Source organism: Tenrec ecaudatus, chromosome 6, assembly GCF_050624435.1.
Source record: "Tenrec ecaudatus isolate mTenEca1 chromosome 6, mTenEca1.hap1, whole genome shotgun sequence".
NCBI lineage: Eukaryota > Metazoa > Chordata > Mammalia > Afrosoricida > Tenrecidae > Tenrec > Tenrec ecaudatus.
In genome coordinates this window covers 171,369,263-171,384,578 of record NC_134535.1, presented here as the reverse complement: position 1 = coordinate 171,384,578, position 15,316 = coordinate 171,369,263, and the positions used below count along the sequence as shown (strand labels likewise).

Genomic DNA, 15,316 nt, shown 5'->3' with positions numbered 1-15,316 from the left:
ATGAGTCTGACGAGGAATTTACAGACTGGTATCAGACATATGGACTTGAACTGGACTGGGCTGTTTTCTCAATATATAATTACTCTTTAATATCAAGTTCTCTCTTATACACATGAGTAGCTCTGGATTTGTTTCTCTAATCAACCCGAACTAACACAGTTGGCTTTGTTGTTTTTTGTTTTTTTTCTAATTTTCAGTGCTGGATGGTGAGGAATGATAACCAAGCCAGCAGTTCTTGTGTCTGTCTGCATGATCTCACTCTCCTTTGACCAGCCTCACTGAAGGGATCGTGAGCCCTGGTGGTACAGTGATTAGGTGCTGGGCTACAATCCGCAGGGTTGGCAGATCAAAAACACTAGCAGCAACGGAGAAAGACTGGGCTTTCTACTCCCATAAAGAGCGACAGTTCTGGAAACCCAGAGGGGGGGTCTCTATGAGTCAGCATTGACTCTATGCCAGCGAGCTTGGGTTTGCTTTGGGTTACTGAAATGATCATGAGACTTTAAAAACTTTCAAATCTTAAGAAAACAATCCTTCGCCAGTCAGTCTCTGGAGTAGGGACAGCTGCCAGCAGGTGCTCTGGGCACATCCTAGAAAAAACAAGTGTTGTTCTTGGCAGCCACGGGATTCGGCCTAGTTGCTGCTGGGCAGGTACTACAGCCCAGTCTAAGGGCTGTCGTTACAGGAGGTGACGGCCGGCCCAGTGCCAGGCCCCGAGAGACACACACAGGGTACAGGCTGTGTCTGTAGCCCAGGAGTTCTCTGGGAAGCACAAGGGGTGGAGGGCTTGCTTCCGGAATGAAAGTGTGGCAGTTCAAATCCCCCTCTTGGCACCTCAAAGTCTTCTTTGGGAGGAGTGCAGCCACGGGGAGCACTGTAGCTCCCAGGAACACGGGGGCGCTGTGTCAGAGGCAGCTCAATGGAAACTGGCGTGGTTTCCAACTGCGTCCGGCAGAGTATCCCTCTGTGAGTATGTGGATCGGGGCCGGCAAACTACAGCTCAGGAGCCACCTGCGGCTCTTCTGGTATGCACGTGCGGCTCTGCAGCACCATCGGAAAATGTTAAAGGGCACCGTGCAGACAATGGTCATGTTTCTGAAAATGTATTTATGGCTTTCAAATCATTTCAAAATCGTTCTGAGGGATAGGGCTGGCTCTTTTGCTGACCCCTGATCTAGACATAGGTGCCCAAACTTAGTTGGCCTACCAGCCCATTTCCATTAACAGTTACGTAGTGTCCCCCGGCAATGAATGACTCTGGCACGCTAGCTCACAATCCAGGCTAAAGTGCAGGCATCTGCCTTGCCCCCCGCCCCCCTGCATCTTTCAAGTGGCAGGACCGCCCCTCAGGCACCACTGCTATGGACCATGTGCCCGCCGAGGGCAGGCAAGAACCAATTGCACGGAAGACAGTGGTGCTCCAGCTGGGCGACCTCACATCCAACTGTCGTGGTGGGATTTTGCTGTTTCTGAATACTCTCTCGCAGGCTTCAAGCAAACATACTTCAGCAGAATCCCTGAGCTGTAAGGCGGCATTATTGGTTTTGCTTCTCGGTCATTCTAGCAGGCAGCCCGACTGTGAGGCCACTTTCTGCAATGAGTCACATTAGCTATTTTTGCCCCATAGATAGTGTCTAGCAGTGTGATTTGAAAGTAACCCCTCAGGCAGAAAGGATAATCTATGTCTTCCCCCAATAGATATCGCAGCATGAATCCCCAAATACAAATGTAGGCGATAGGTGGAGGCTCTCTCCTGCCGGCCTCTGTTCCCATCTCGCACAAGCTTCTTACTGTTGGGTTTGCTTTCAGTGCTGGTCCCAGCTTGCTCCAGAGGTGTTTGCTTTCTCCCCACCCAGCAGTTTAGGGCCTGGGAGGCCTGTTGTTTCTTCCGAGGCCCGGTGACAAGCAGAATGGGAGGATGTCTCCTTCCTGCTCCGGGAAGGGGCTGCAGCCTCTCTGTGTCCCCTGCAGGGACAAAGGACCAGCAGGGACCACCTGGTTGACAGACTGTACCCTTCTGGTAGGAGAGCTAAGGAGGCGCGGATGGGGTGGGGCTTGAGCACGTCACTCACTGCTCTTACTGGAAACAGAGCAACCCCCCCCACCAAGTCCAAGGGTGTGGGGTTTTTCAATCAAAGCAGTGCTCATGATTTCCTAGTTTCTTAGCTGCTTCTGATGTCAGGCCTCACTTCTGAGGACCGAGGGAAGCCACAGTGAACGAGTGGTAATCCGTCTAGCCCGCACGGCTTTCTTATACAGGAGCCAGCCTTTAACTTTTTTAATCTGCATAAGTTAAACATCCCTGTAGTTGAGTCTGAAAAGTTTTCCTAGACGTGAATGTCCCCCTGAGCTCAGTAGTAGTTTACATTCCACACCACTGGCTTGTTTCATGACACCACTATTGGTAATGCCATCTCTCCAAAAGCCGCTAAGGCTTCCCCCCTCAAGGGGAACGGATAACGTCAACCTCAGCTATATGACTGGGTTTCGAGCTCACCTGACCGAGGGGAAAATCAGTTCTTATGATGAAGTCCTACGGGCTACTTCCCCTCATGAAGGGATCCCTGAAGATACGGGTGCTAGAGTCAAGTGTGGAGAAGGAATCGGATGGTGCCCGGCTATCAGCAAGAATAGTGTGTGGGGTCTGAAAAGCTGTGCCTTAAAACAAGCACCATCTAAGCGAGGCGTCAGCTAGGTTCACGCAGAAGCAGCAGCATACCACCCTGTGTAATCCAAAGATTGTAAGTAATACAATCCAAGATCAAAGGAGGGAATGGTATCAGAACTTAAATTCTGAGCACCCTATTTTGCAGAAGGCTATGGATGACGGCAAAAGCCCAACTATCTGATTGCAGAATCCCCACATGGAAGAAGCTTCCATTGAATTCCCTGGGATCTGTGACCAGGGATAGCCTTCCCTTTAAGCAGAATGCATCATAAAATAGATTAATGCAGATAATAATATTAAAATTTAACATCTTATTATTTGTTTTCCCTTTCAACTTAGTTTTAATTTGCCTTAGTTATTATTTTCTGACTTTTGAATTGAGATTTTTCAGTGTTTTATTTTGTTCTTAGTTTTAATTTGGGGGGATGATTTTCTCTATATGAAATTCAAGATACATCACTCTACAGAGACAGTAAGTAGATTAATAGTTTTTTCAGGGTGAAGGCTGTGGAGGTTGGGGGAAAATGAGCTTATAATACATCCGTGTACATGAAGTACTTGAATGAAGAAAATGTTCTAAAATTGTAGTGATTGAATGAGTCTTTTAAATCATTGGCTTGTATGGTCTATGAATTTATATGCCAATAAGGCTCTTAAAAATGGCTATCACGCTTCAGTGGAGGTACCCAAATGCAGGGCTGTGCGAGAGTGAAACACCGAACGATTTCTCGGAGGGCTACTGCAGGGCGACTGACAGAGCTACAGGCCGACGCGGTCGCTGTCGGTACCGGCTGCTCACTCTGCACTGGTGCCATGTTGGACTCCCTGGATGAAGCAGTCGACTTCTGGAAAATCAGCCATTTCCTGTGCTCCCCAGGAGGTCAGTGGGGGCTGCAGTGGACGGCAGAGCAGCTGTGTGAACAGGCATATACTTGTGCTCTCACAGAGGAGGAGGGCGAAGTGTGAATTCAGGGTGCCAGGTGCCGCAGGGGAAGGAGGTTTCTCAGCTCTGGGGGTGGGGTTGTCCTCATCCTCATTCTTTCTCTGGGCCCCGGGCATTTCACGGCAAGGTCGCCTGGGTCCAAAGGAGGCATTCCTTTCTTGGCTGTAGGAGGTCCCTGGTCCCCTCACTTCCCTCTCCTTTTCTCCTGTGCAGAGACTCGGTGATGCAGGCCATATCCCGGGAGACCTCTTCTTACATCAGATCAGGGCTCTGAGGTGAGTCAGGGTCAAACAGGGTCTTGACAACTTGTATCATAATTTTATGATTTGGGGGCAGATATCACAACATTTGACCCCAGAGCCTGCCGGAAGCCTGGTGGGGAAAGCACCGATCCACACTCCTGAGCGGCCTGGGACAGACACAGCAGGTCCTCACGGGAGCTGCCACAGGGACGCTGCCACGCACTGTACAGGTAGGCGCTCCCAGCACGACACCATCTCCCTGGTGGAGGGCTACCCCAGGTCCATCTCTTCTCCTTAGTGATGTTTCTAAGAGTAGGAGATCGTTCCCATAGCCCCGTTTTCCCGTCAAACCCAACTTCGACAGTCCCTGGAAGCTGGAGCAGGGCAGCTTCAGTGACAAGGACAAGGTTTGGATGTTCTCCTTGCTCCAAGCAAAGAGGGCAGCTCACGGGCCTGCAGGGACCCCCCTCCCCCCTGTGCACTGTTGAAGGGGTGTGATACTAGCGGCCTTCAGTTAACTGGGGGGAAAACTGAGAAGCCAGAGTTCAGAATGCCCGAGGCATCGTGTGCACCGTCGTTTGGGTACCGAACACGCCCATGCAGTGATGCGCACATGTACAGGAGACTCATGTACCCAGGGGCTGCGCAGGCGCAGTTGGAAGATAAACAAAACCCAAATCACAGAGCCTCGCATCTCGAATGTGTTCTTTATGTGAACACGCGGCACGTCTCTGATTAGACAAGTCCCTAGAGGGTAAAGAGTCACGGTCACGGTTTGAAAGTGACACCGTCTTTGGATACAGCCCTGGGCCTCATTGCTGTTTTGGAAATTAAACAATAGCTTCCCATTCCCTCCTCCTTTCAGCCCTTCTCAAGCCTCAGTGAAAGTGAGTCGGTGCCGATCCTTACCGGCCCCGCAGGGCAGAGCAGATGGGAGTTTCAAACCCTTAGCCTTGCTGGGCGCAGCCCAATGCGGAACCATGATGCCCCAGGGCTCCTTCGTCAGCCCCTGGTAACTACTCACTTAGGTGTGTGTCTCAGGTTGTGGCACTCCAAGTACCTGGCGGCACACCGCATTTGTCGCTCGGCGTCTGGCCTATGTCACCAGGCATGTTCTTAGTGGATCCGAACTTCAGGGCTCTCTGAGGCTGAAGGGCAGGGTGTGTTCGGTTCATCTGCTTCTCTCTGTGCGCACCTGGATGGTTTCACCTATTGGCTCCTCTGACGAGCCCAGCGATGAACAGGGCGGAGCGTGGACGCGTTCGAGTCCTGACTTCCGTTCGTTGGGAGTGCACGCCCAGGAGTGGAGTTGCTGGGCCACTGGGTAATTCTATACTTGTCTTAATTGTATGAGCGCGCGCTGTCAGTTAGTTAAACATGAAAAAGCCTAAAATCATTACTTCCCTGTAGGACACAGAAGATGGAAAATGAGCTTATGCTGCCTGCCGTTGGGAATATGGGAAAGCCACCACTGACCGTGAACAGGAAGCTGACATGCAGTGGCGAAGCCCAAACAGGTCAGGGCCCCTGGTTCTCAGCATTAAAGACACAGACGGGCGGGTGGGAGCGTGCTGCACCTGTCCGTGTCCAGAAGTGAATGTGAATCCGGCCGGCACTTGGGATGCCCATCTGGGATGTTATGCCCACACAGCTAGACTAGCATAGCACATGCTGGGTTAAGCGCCAGGCTGTCTGCTCCCGTGGAGATTCACAGCCTGAGAAATCCTCGAGGGAAACCTACTCTGTCAACCCAGAGCGGGGGCTGTGGGTGGCAGCCCTCCACAGCAGCGAGAGAAAGGGTTCAGAGAGCTCGCCCTGGACTCTTCTGGCCACACAGGTTCCTGGACGGTGTGGCGAGAGGCCCGCTCTGTTCAATGGAACTCCGCCCGGGCCACCTCGGGGGAGTGGAGGTCATGCCCAAAGAGAGTTGGCACACCTCCCACCCACTGGCTCTCGGAGGAGGCTGGGAGGAGGGCAGGGCGCATACCTGGAGTTCTGCCATTATTTTGTCTCCTTCCTCCTCTTCCTCCTCGTCCCTTGAGGAGGTGGTGGGGACCGGCGGCGGGGCTGGGGTCCAGGCAGCGGCAGGCTCCTCGGTTGGAGCTGGTGTGGGTCTGGGCCGCGGGGTGGGTCCAGCATCTTCAGGGCTTGCCTGTGGGGGACGCAAACCAGAGGTGGTCATGGGGAACACGCGCTCTTGGTGGTCTAGCACATGGGCCCCGGGGACAAGGCAATGCTGTCTCTCTGTGTTCTGTGCCCACAAGGCACCATTTGACAACGAACGGTAAAACAGACCCCTCAACCTTCTGCGCATGTTACGAGCTCCTCCTCCCGGACCACCCCGTCTCCCTGGCAAGTGGTTTGCTGCATCCCACTGACACACGTCACCACAGGTAAGCGGAACTGTCCCAAGGAGCACTTTTCCTGGGGGCCATCTTCCCGGCCCCCTCTGACCTGCTTCGGCTGGGCCTGCGGCAATCTGGGTTTTTTTTTTTGGTTGTTTATGTGGAATCTTTAAAAACATTATTTAACATTTTTTAGGAGCTCATACAACTCTTATCACAATCCAATTGTATAAAGTACATTTGTACATTCATGGCCCTCTTCATTCTCAAAACATGTGCTCATCACTTAAGCCCCTGACATCAACTCCTTTTTCCCTTCCCTCCCTCATGAACCCTTGGTAATTCATAAATTATTTTGTCATATTTTATACTGTCTGATGTCTCCCTTCACCCACTCTTCTGTTGTCCATCCCCCAGGGAAGAGGTTATATGTAGATCCTTGTAATCGGTTCCCCCTGTCCCCCCCCCGCCCCCGGTATGGCCACTCTCACAATGGAATGCAGGGTTGTACATGCGCTTGGAGCAATTCTTGCTTAAGCTGGTGCTCTATCAAGAGCCGCTGTAAGTCTCTGGGGGACAGGAGCATTCATTTCCCGCCCCAATGGGCTTCCAAAGCAAGGCGTCTGAAGCTTTACCTAAATACACTTTTGCTTTACTTCTGTCAATTCCACTTAGTGATATGTGCTTTTTAACGCACTTTTTCTGCTTCTTTCCGTATTCCACCCTCGCAGACTACGATACAGGAGGCCTGGCCTGGGAAGCCGGGCTGCAGGCTGGTGGAGAGGGCCCTGGTAGCACCAGAAAGATGTGGATAATGCTCACTGGGCAGTGCAGCGGTCTTCTCTCCAAACCCGCAACCACACAAACAGCAGAAATGAAAGCTGGAACACCTGTCCGGGCAGACTCCCACAATCCCGGTCATGTTTAGAAAAAGAAACCAGCAGAAAGAGGGGTTCTCTCTCCCTCCTCCCCCAGCCCCACCTCCGCTCTCTTAGGCTGCCTGGCTCCAGAGGAGAGACCGACTGAGTCTGCACTGTTGCTGCCCAGTCTGAAGGCGGAGACTCCAAGTCTTCCCCGCCTCTGCCCCACGGCTCAAGACCTTCTGAAGGAGAACACAGAGGATCAGAGACATCCCCGGGGCTCACCTTCGCAGCAAAGCTTTCCTTCCTGCCGGTGTAGACCACGTCGCCGGACCTCGTGGTGGTGAGTCCAGATCCTGGCAGGTAGCTCCGCCTGGGGGGTGGGGGTGGGGGAGGCGGGGACCTCCCCCCCAGCTTCTCCGAGTCCTGGTCTGAAGTTGGTGAGTCTTCTGAAAAAAAAAAAAAAAAAAGCAGTGGATCAGGTAAAACAGCCTCTTTTCAACTCCTGTGTAGAAAGTCCAGAGTATTTCTGTACACTCGACACCATATCTCATTTAAACTCTACGACGGAACCTGAACCTGATGCTGACAGGTCCTTGCTGCCTCTCATGGGCCTCGGGGTACAAAGGAGAACCGCCAGGCAGGCAGTCATCGCCAGGCCTTTCTCCCTTGATACCCCTGGGTGAGGCCAAGCTCACCGTTAGGAACCCAGTGCCCCACCCAGGGACCCGGTAGGGCTTAAAAGTCGCGCTCTCTCTCTCCCTTCTCTGGGTACAGGGAGTTGTAACGGCAGCTCTGGAGTCAGCTGCTGGGATGGAATCCCAGACGACCCTGGAAAGTACTTAGCTTCCTCGCGCCTCCGCTTTCTCACCGGTGAAGGGGGATTAAAGTAGCCTCTCTCCACTGGACCGTTGGAGGACTCCAGGACTTACTGTACAGAAAGTCCTCAGAACAGCGCTTGGCACACGGTAACTGCTCTGGTGGCAGGTAATAATCGCCAAACCACACCCACTGCCCTTGAGGCGATTTCCATTCAAAGCTACTCAGGGGGACAGGGTCTCCGAGGCTGTAAGTCTTTACAGGAGCATTTCTACTAGGACCTGCAGGGGGCTTTGAACCAGTGCCCTTGTGGCCAGCAGTCCAATGTGGACCTGCCATGGCCGCTTACACAGGTCACTGTTATTAGAAGGAAACCGAGTGCCCCTTTGAAAAAACCCAGTGACAAACCCAGAGCCTCTACCACCTGGTGCCTCGGAGGCAGGGAGTTGTGCAGGGTGCAGGTCAGGATAAATGAGACAGAAGATGGGGACAAGTGGTTTATCTGGCTGGAAAAGGTTCTTCATGGAGGCAGTGCATGCAGAGAGTATAGACTCATACTCTGCGTGGTTGGCATCGAAGGTTGGAAAATGGAGCTATCTGCTCAGCTTCCCCCAAACCAAATTCATTGCCACAAGTCAATTCTGACTCAGAGTGAGCCCACAGATTTGCGGCTGTAATTTCCGAGAAAGCCTCATCTTTCTCCAGTGGAGTGGCTGGTGGGTTTGAACTGCAGACTTTGTGACTGGCAGCCCAGCACCTAGCCCGCTACACCACCAGGGGTCCTGCACTACCTCCAGTAAGTGGGGAAAACCCAAACTCACTGCCATCGAGTCGATGTCAACGCACAGGGACCTACGGGACAGGGTAGACCTGCCCCTGTGGGTTTCCGGGGCTCTAACTCTTTACTGGAGCAGAAAGCCCCATCCTCTCCCTTGGAGAGGCTGGGGGTTTGAACCGCAGACCCCAGAATGAAACCACTATGCCACTGGGGGTCCTCAGCGACAGCCGGTAAGTGGCGAAAGGTCTTGCTTAATGGAAACTCCAGCCAGCCGTTGGTCAGGAGTTCTCAATGAGGCCGACCTTATGCTAGGGCTCAGAGCTTCGTAGAGAGGTTTGTCAGGACTGTCTCCCTAACGACAGACAGGGCTACCTCCAGACAGTCCGCTCTTCTTTCCTAAGCAATCCCGACAGCGCTGTTGTGGGGCGATTTCGGATGCATTTCTACTTAGAACTGCAATAAAGACGTGGTGGGTAAGCCATCAGGGTTAAGGGAGGAGATTGGTAGGAGAACACTCCCTGCGTCAGCGGGCGACCCTGGGCAGACAAGCTCATGGGCCTACCCTCCCAGCAGCGGCTTCTGCTTCCTGGGCGCCCTGGGGATCTGTCCACGCTCAGCAGCCCTGCAGTGTGCCCAGTGAGAATGCTTGGGGTGGATACGCCCCAAACGGCCCAGGAACCTTGGCTATTTCAATGGTTAGCTGTCCATTCTCAGTGTCTCACAGTTCTTTAGCAGACAGAAATAAAACAGTAACATCCAGAAGAGATAAATGGAGAGCAACATTTACAGACGGTCATAAATAGGCTTCAACATTAATAAACTCACTGCCACCCAGTCCATTCTGATGCACAGCCCCTGTGGGTTTCTGAGACGGTAACAGGAGTAGACAGCCATGCCTTTTTTTTTTTGGTGATGAATTAGGAACCCTGATGGAGTCAGAGTGACATGTTGGGCTGCGATCCGCATGGTCAGCAGTTCGAAACCACCAGCAGTGCCTTGGGAGAAAGGTGAGGCTTTCTACTCCCATCAACAGTCTCGGAACTCACAAGGGGGTCGTCATGCACTAGCACTGACTTGATGGTCGTGGAGGTTTTGGGGGGGGGGGGTGTCTATTTCTGGACATCCCTGGTGGTGGGAACAGTTAAGGAGCTCGGCCAATGACTGCAGAGTTGGAGGTATGGGTCCACCGAGCGTTGTCTAGGAAGAAAGGCCTGGAACTGGACTAAAAAACCAGCCACCCAAACCCAGGGTGAGTGGGGTTACTCCGACTCACAGGAGGGAGCCCCAGGTGACTCTCAGGATCTACCAGTGGAATTCCTCCGAAAACAATCAGGCTGATGTTGGTTTTTGTTTTTTTTTTTTACAGAGGATTCTAAAAGAGCAACACGACGTTAAAAAATGTCTTCCTCGGAAAGAAGATGAAACAGGCACAGAAGAGGGAGTAAGTTCAGCAAATGTCGTATTTTTGCCGTCGGACGAAAGACTTACGGTGAGGAGCATGACATTAACGCTCAAGACTCTGTGTCATGAGGCAGATCATCTTCTCCATCAGGAATTTCCCGTGGGAAATTCGGAGAGCAGCGCTCCCCTTTCCAAAGCCTTCCCTTCATGGGAGACTGCTGCCGGGTCCTCGGGAGGCCGGCCAGCTGCGGGCAGGAACTGAGCATGGACTTGCAGGGCAGATGACTGACCTAGCATCCCGGCAGGTAGGCAGTCTCCCAATGGTTGTTACAGGTCAAGAGCGGGAGTAAGGCTCTAGGATGCCTTGGGATTTTTTTTTTCTATCATTATGTTTCATATGATTTTTTTCCTCCCAAGCCATGTTACTAGGAGCTAATCCAGACCTCACACCATTCCACCATTCAATCACATCAACCTGTCTTATATACAATTGCTATTACAATCATTCAGTTGCAAAACATTTCCTTCCTTCTTGAACTCCTTGACATCAGCTCCCCAGGTTACATGATCCTTAAGAAGGGGGGGGCATGGGCACAGTGACCAGCAAGTGGGTAGGCAGGTGACAACACACGGATTTGACAGCAGTCCCCCCCACCAAGAGCTCACAGGAATACTTGCTGTGGCCCCGTCTTACCTGACAGCTCTAACTTGTCCCCCGGAGTGTCTCCCTTGGGCAGGGAGCTCGACGCTGGCGGCATCTCCAGGTTGGGAATGGACTTCATGATATTGGCCTGCGCTTCTTCCAGGAGCTTCTCAAACTCCCTCCCGTCGTAGTGGTCCCGATTGTGCCGCTGCTCTTCCCAGCGCTTTTCCGCTTTCTGGAGGGCAAGGGGCGTTAGACAGCGCACAGCTGGTGAATGAACCTTTAGGGGTAATACAGGTGCCAGGTAGGAGAAGTAAGGTCCTGGTTTCTGTTTTCACCCCAGACCCTGTTTGCCAAGTCCAGGCTTCCTGGCTCTCCTGCTGTCAGTCACACCTACAGCAGCCACTTGGACTGCTGTGCCCGGACAATGACAGCCACAGAGAGAAGCCAGCTGAGGACCCCACCCCTCCCAGGGAGTTCCCACTGCGCACTGCTGCCGACCTGGGAGAAAAGGCGCACAGGCAGATGCTTCCCAGGGTGCACAGACAGGCCACCACCCATCGGTATCTGTGCTTTGCTTTCTGAATGCGGTTTTCATCAGAAATGCTATTGCTCAAACAAGTAGGAACCAACATTAAAAATAAACTCTTTAGGAATAAGGAGCCCTGTGTTGGAGTTTTATCCGGATCAAAGAATTGCCATATAACCTCGGGGTCTTCAGTTTCCAACTTCCAACGTGCCGGGGTTGGTTACACGAGACCTGTAAGCACTGGCAAGTTCTATCCCAGGGGAATGTGTGCTTTCCCGTGAGCAGGGTTCCGCCTGTGCCTGGCGCACCTCTCCTAGGACACCCTCACCATACTCTCGGCTCGCCCAGATCCCGCCAAGCCGGGCACAGGGGGAGGAGTTACACCACCACCATTGGCAGATGCTACAAATCGGGGCACTTTACCCCTAGAGAGGCAGGGGGGCATTTACCACTACCCTACTCACCGCCTCACCCTCCCATAGCCTCGAGGTGGGTGTCTGCACCGGGTCGGACGGACTAGCGACGGGCTTGGCTGGCTGTGAAAGCCAAGGGGTTGTTGCTAGGGCCCCCAGACAGCCAACTCTCAGCAGCCCCATGCCCTGATCCAAAGGGTTTCCAGTGGCTGGTTTTTCTGACAGACCACCAGGCCTTTCTTCCTAGTCCTCACCTTAGTCTGGGCATCCCACTGAAACCTGCACAACAGCAGGACAGTGCTTGAGACGCCTCTGATGGGAGGAAGGCCTCGGGGTGGGGTGGGGGTGGCTGTACCTGACGGATCCTGGCTGGGAGTGGAAGCGGGGCTCGCGTGTGGGAAGGGAGCACGCTGCCGTGGAACAGAACCTACACTGTCCTCAGACACCCGTGTGCAGCGCTAAACATCGGCGTGTGCAACAAGGCCATGGCACCTCCACCCCGTTCCTCCTGGGGCAGGGCCACACTCTACCCTCCATCCAGTCTACGGGATTAGAAGACGTGGAGTTGACTCTACCTCGATCGACACGGCCCTGCTCTTGGTGCTCAGGCTGTGGATCTCCTCCACGAACAGGCTCTGCACGGTGGATCCGTTCACGGGCGACTGCAGGGACTGGGGGCCGGGTGGCAGCGGGGGGACCCCGTCCTTCAAGGCGGCAGGGGGGCTTGGCGGTGCCCCCGGCTGGTTCTGCGCGGTGCTGAGCAGGGCCGAGGAGTGCTGGGACGGCTGCATGAGCACGGGCGAGCTCTGGGCATGGTGCACGGCCACCACCTCCGCCTTCATGTCCCCGGGGACGCCTGCGCCGTGGGGGGCCTCCTCCTGGCTCCGCAGCACCTCCTTTTCCATCGCCAGGTACTGTGCGGCTTGGGCGGCGTCGGCTCCCTTCAGGAGCCCATCGGTGACGTGCCTAGGAGAAGCCAGGCGGGGCAGCGTCAGCCCTGAACTCAGGACCCTCCCGCCGGACCCCAGCCTGGACGCCACGTCCAGTCCAGTCCAGTCTTGGCTTCAGAATGGAAACATTCTGAGCCTCAGAGGAGCCGCTCTTGGGCCAGGGTTTCCAAGGCAACTCCCACAAGCCGCACCCATTGCCTGCTGTCTCTCTCAGCCAGCTGCTTCGCAGCCCTTCCCTCTGCGAGGTCAGCCTTTCCCGTCCAGATGTGGATCCTGTGATCCCAACGCCATTCTCCTACGCCCCCACTGGATTCCGACCCCGTGGCCCGGAAACAGGCTGAGCTCTAACATGCAGAGCTCCTTCGGGGAACATGATGAGGGTCCCAGCTCCTGGCGAGCCTCGTGTGTGACTGTGGTGGTTTTGGTTTTCTTCGAGAGCAGGGGCTCTCCACCTTCCTAATGCCGCGACTGTTTCATACAGCTCCTCATGTGAGGCGACCCCCCACCATAACTTCATCACTGTCATTTGGCTGCTGTGATGCATCGGTCGGCCCCTCTGAAAGGGCTGTTCCACCTCCAAAGGGGTGGCGACCCCCAGGTTGAGAACTGCTGTTCTAGAAGATCGCCAGGCTGTGCTTCCAAGGCACTCCGAGCTGCCAAGCATGCTCACTGCTCACACCATCCAATGGCACCCAGCTTCCTTCGCTGTCCCCCCCGCCCCCCCTCTTTCACTGCTACACCTCTAAAGCAGTGCTTCTCAAACTGAGGGTCATAACCCCTTTGGGGGCCGAACGCCCCTTTCACAGGGTCGCCTAAGACCATAGGAAAATACATAGATATTTCACAATGTATAATTACATGTTGTTTTGTGACCAATCACTATGTCCCATTTGTAACAATGAAAATGCATCCTGCACATCAGAGATTTATATTACGATCCGAAACAGTAACAAGAGCACAATGGTGAAGTAGCAATGAAAACTATTTCACGGTTGGGGTCACCACAAGCCGAGAGGAAGGTTGAGAACCACTGCTCTAGAGAGAGCGGTGAGGCGCACTAATTCCAATCCCTTGTCCTCCTTGACCTTGAACCTGCAGTGGTCTGGCTGGGCCTGGTCAATGAGGACTTGCAGTTCTCACAGCCATCCTCAGACCTTGTCCTGCACAGCTGCGCTGCTGGGCACGTGAGACTACTGGCCTCACGGACTAAACAAACCCACTGCCTTGGAGCCGGGGCCGACTCACCTCGGCCCCATAGAGCAGGGTAGAACTGCCCGAGGGTTTCCGAGATGGTGACTCCTTTTGGGAGGGCAAGTCCCGTCTTTGTCCTGAGGAGCAGCTGCTGGTTTCAAACCGCTGACCCTGCAGTTAGTAGCCCGATGGGTAACAGACACTGCTCCACTAGGGGCAGACAGGCCTGTGTGTACACGTCAGCTTTACTACGTCCCAGCCACACCATTCCAAGGAACCCACTGCACCACTCTGAGCCCGATACGCTTCTGTGTAACACTGACTGGCCGGATGGTGCAGATGCCAGTGCCTGCTGGGAGCCTGGTTAGGCTCATGCCGTAAAGGTACCCTGTAGGGAAGGCAGGGTCACGTGGCTTGGGTGGCAACCCCAGCCCACATTTTCCCTGAAGGCCCCCTCTTCGTCTTTCTGCTCTTGCCTTATCAAAGTATTCTCTTCTTGACGAGGCATAAGGCATGCGATGCTTCTCCTTGACTGTTCCCTTGCTTGCGGCTCTGCTGTTGACCCACCCTGGCTTCTGCCTCCTTCCGTCCCTCCACCCTGTCCTTCCTGGTCACCACTGTGCGTTTCTGGCTGGTGGAGCTGGCGGACACGCAGTCAACCGCTTACTCACCAGGGCGAGTAGTTTCAAACCTAGCGGGCGGTCCTTGGGAGAAAGAGAGGGCGCCTACTTCCGGGAAGACGTACAGCTTTGGAGCCCCCACATCAGGCTGCTGTGAGTCCCGGTCAAACTGCTGTGCCTCGTCCTGCTGCCCACAGGGTGGCCATGGGCCAGACTGGATGGCACCCAACAAGCTCAGCGTGACTTCACGCCGACCCACTGGCTGTGGGGTGCTTTGCGGTGGAGGTGGGGGTCAGTGGGAGCTCTGTGGAGATCTCCATCAGCACGGACCCAATCAGAGAGGCCCCATGGAGCAGACTCGAGCTTCCTGTGCTGTAACCCTTACCCCCATCACCAGGTGTCCTCTCTTGTGGAGCTGGGGGGGCGGGGGGTGTTGAACCTTTACTTCCTCCCTTTGTCCCAAGTCGTCTCCTCTGTCCGGTCAGGTCACTTACACACCAAAGACACCAAGACAACAGGCATGAGCCTAAGGGCAGTTGGTGATGGGGCGCCTAATGGCTGATATGACATTCAGATATCTGTATTTATAAAGCTAGTTAACATTTTCCCCTTCCTGTCATGGCCACCACCAAGAACTTATGAGGCCTCCCCCAAAATAAAGAAAATTAGCTAACAGCGACAAAAGCAGGCAGCACTTGAAGCAGTGTCATCTCTTTCTAAGAGCGCGCATTCCCTGGAGGTGAGGCACGTACTGAGCTTCCTCCCTGCCGGCTGGCTCTCCACGTTTCCTTCCCAGGCTCCTCTGTTTCCACTCACTGAAAGTGTTTTTTCTGAAGCTATGGGGATGGGTTACTACAGGTTCTCCACCTGCCTCACGTCGCGACCCTTTCACACAGTTCCTCACGTGGTGGTGA

The 15,316-nt window shown here is 54.0% G+C and overlaps 1 protein-coding gene across 19 annotated transcripts in view; it reads right to left on the bottom strand.

Moving 5' to 3' along the window:
* The window catches only part of KIAA1217 (KIAA1217 ortholog), a 944,408-nt gene that overhangs the window by 10,201 nt on the left and 918,891 nt on the right, over positions 1-15,316 (bottom strand). For 10 of the 19 annotated variants that reach the window (XM_075552493.1, XM_075552494.1, XM_075552500.1 and 7 more), the window contains 4 exons: positions 12,217-12,607; positions 10,751-10,979; positions 7,344-7,507; positions 5,841-6,005 (listed from right to left, as the gene is read on the bottom strand). In XM_075552493.1, coding sequence (XP_075408608.1) covers positions 5,841-6,005; positions 7,344-7,507; positions 10,751-10,979; positions 12,217-12,607 — 949 coding nt within the window. The remainder of the gene's footprint in view (positions 1-5,840; positions 6,006-7,343; positions 7,508-10,750; positions 10,980-12,216; positions 12,608-15,316) is intronic. The other 9 variants (XM_075552490.1, XM_075552504.1, XM_075552502.1 and 6 more) reach the window with 3 other exon arrangements.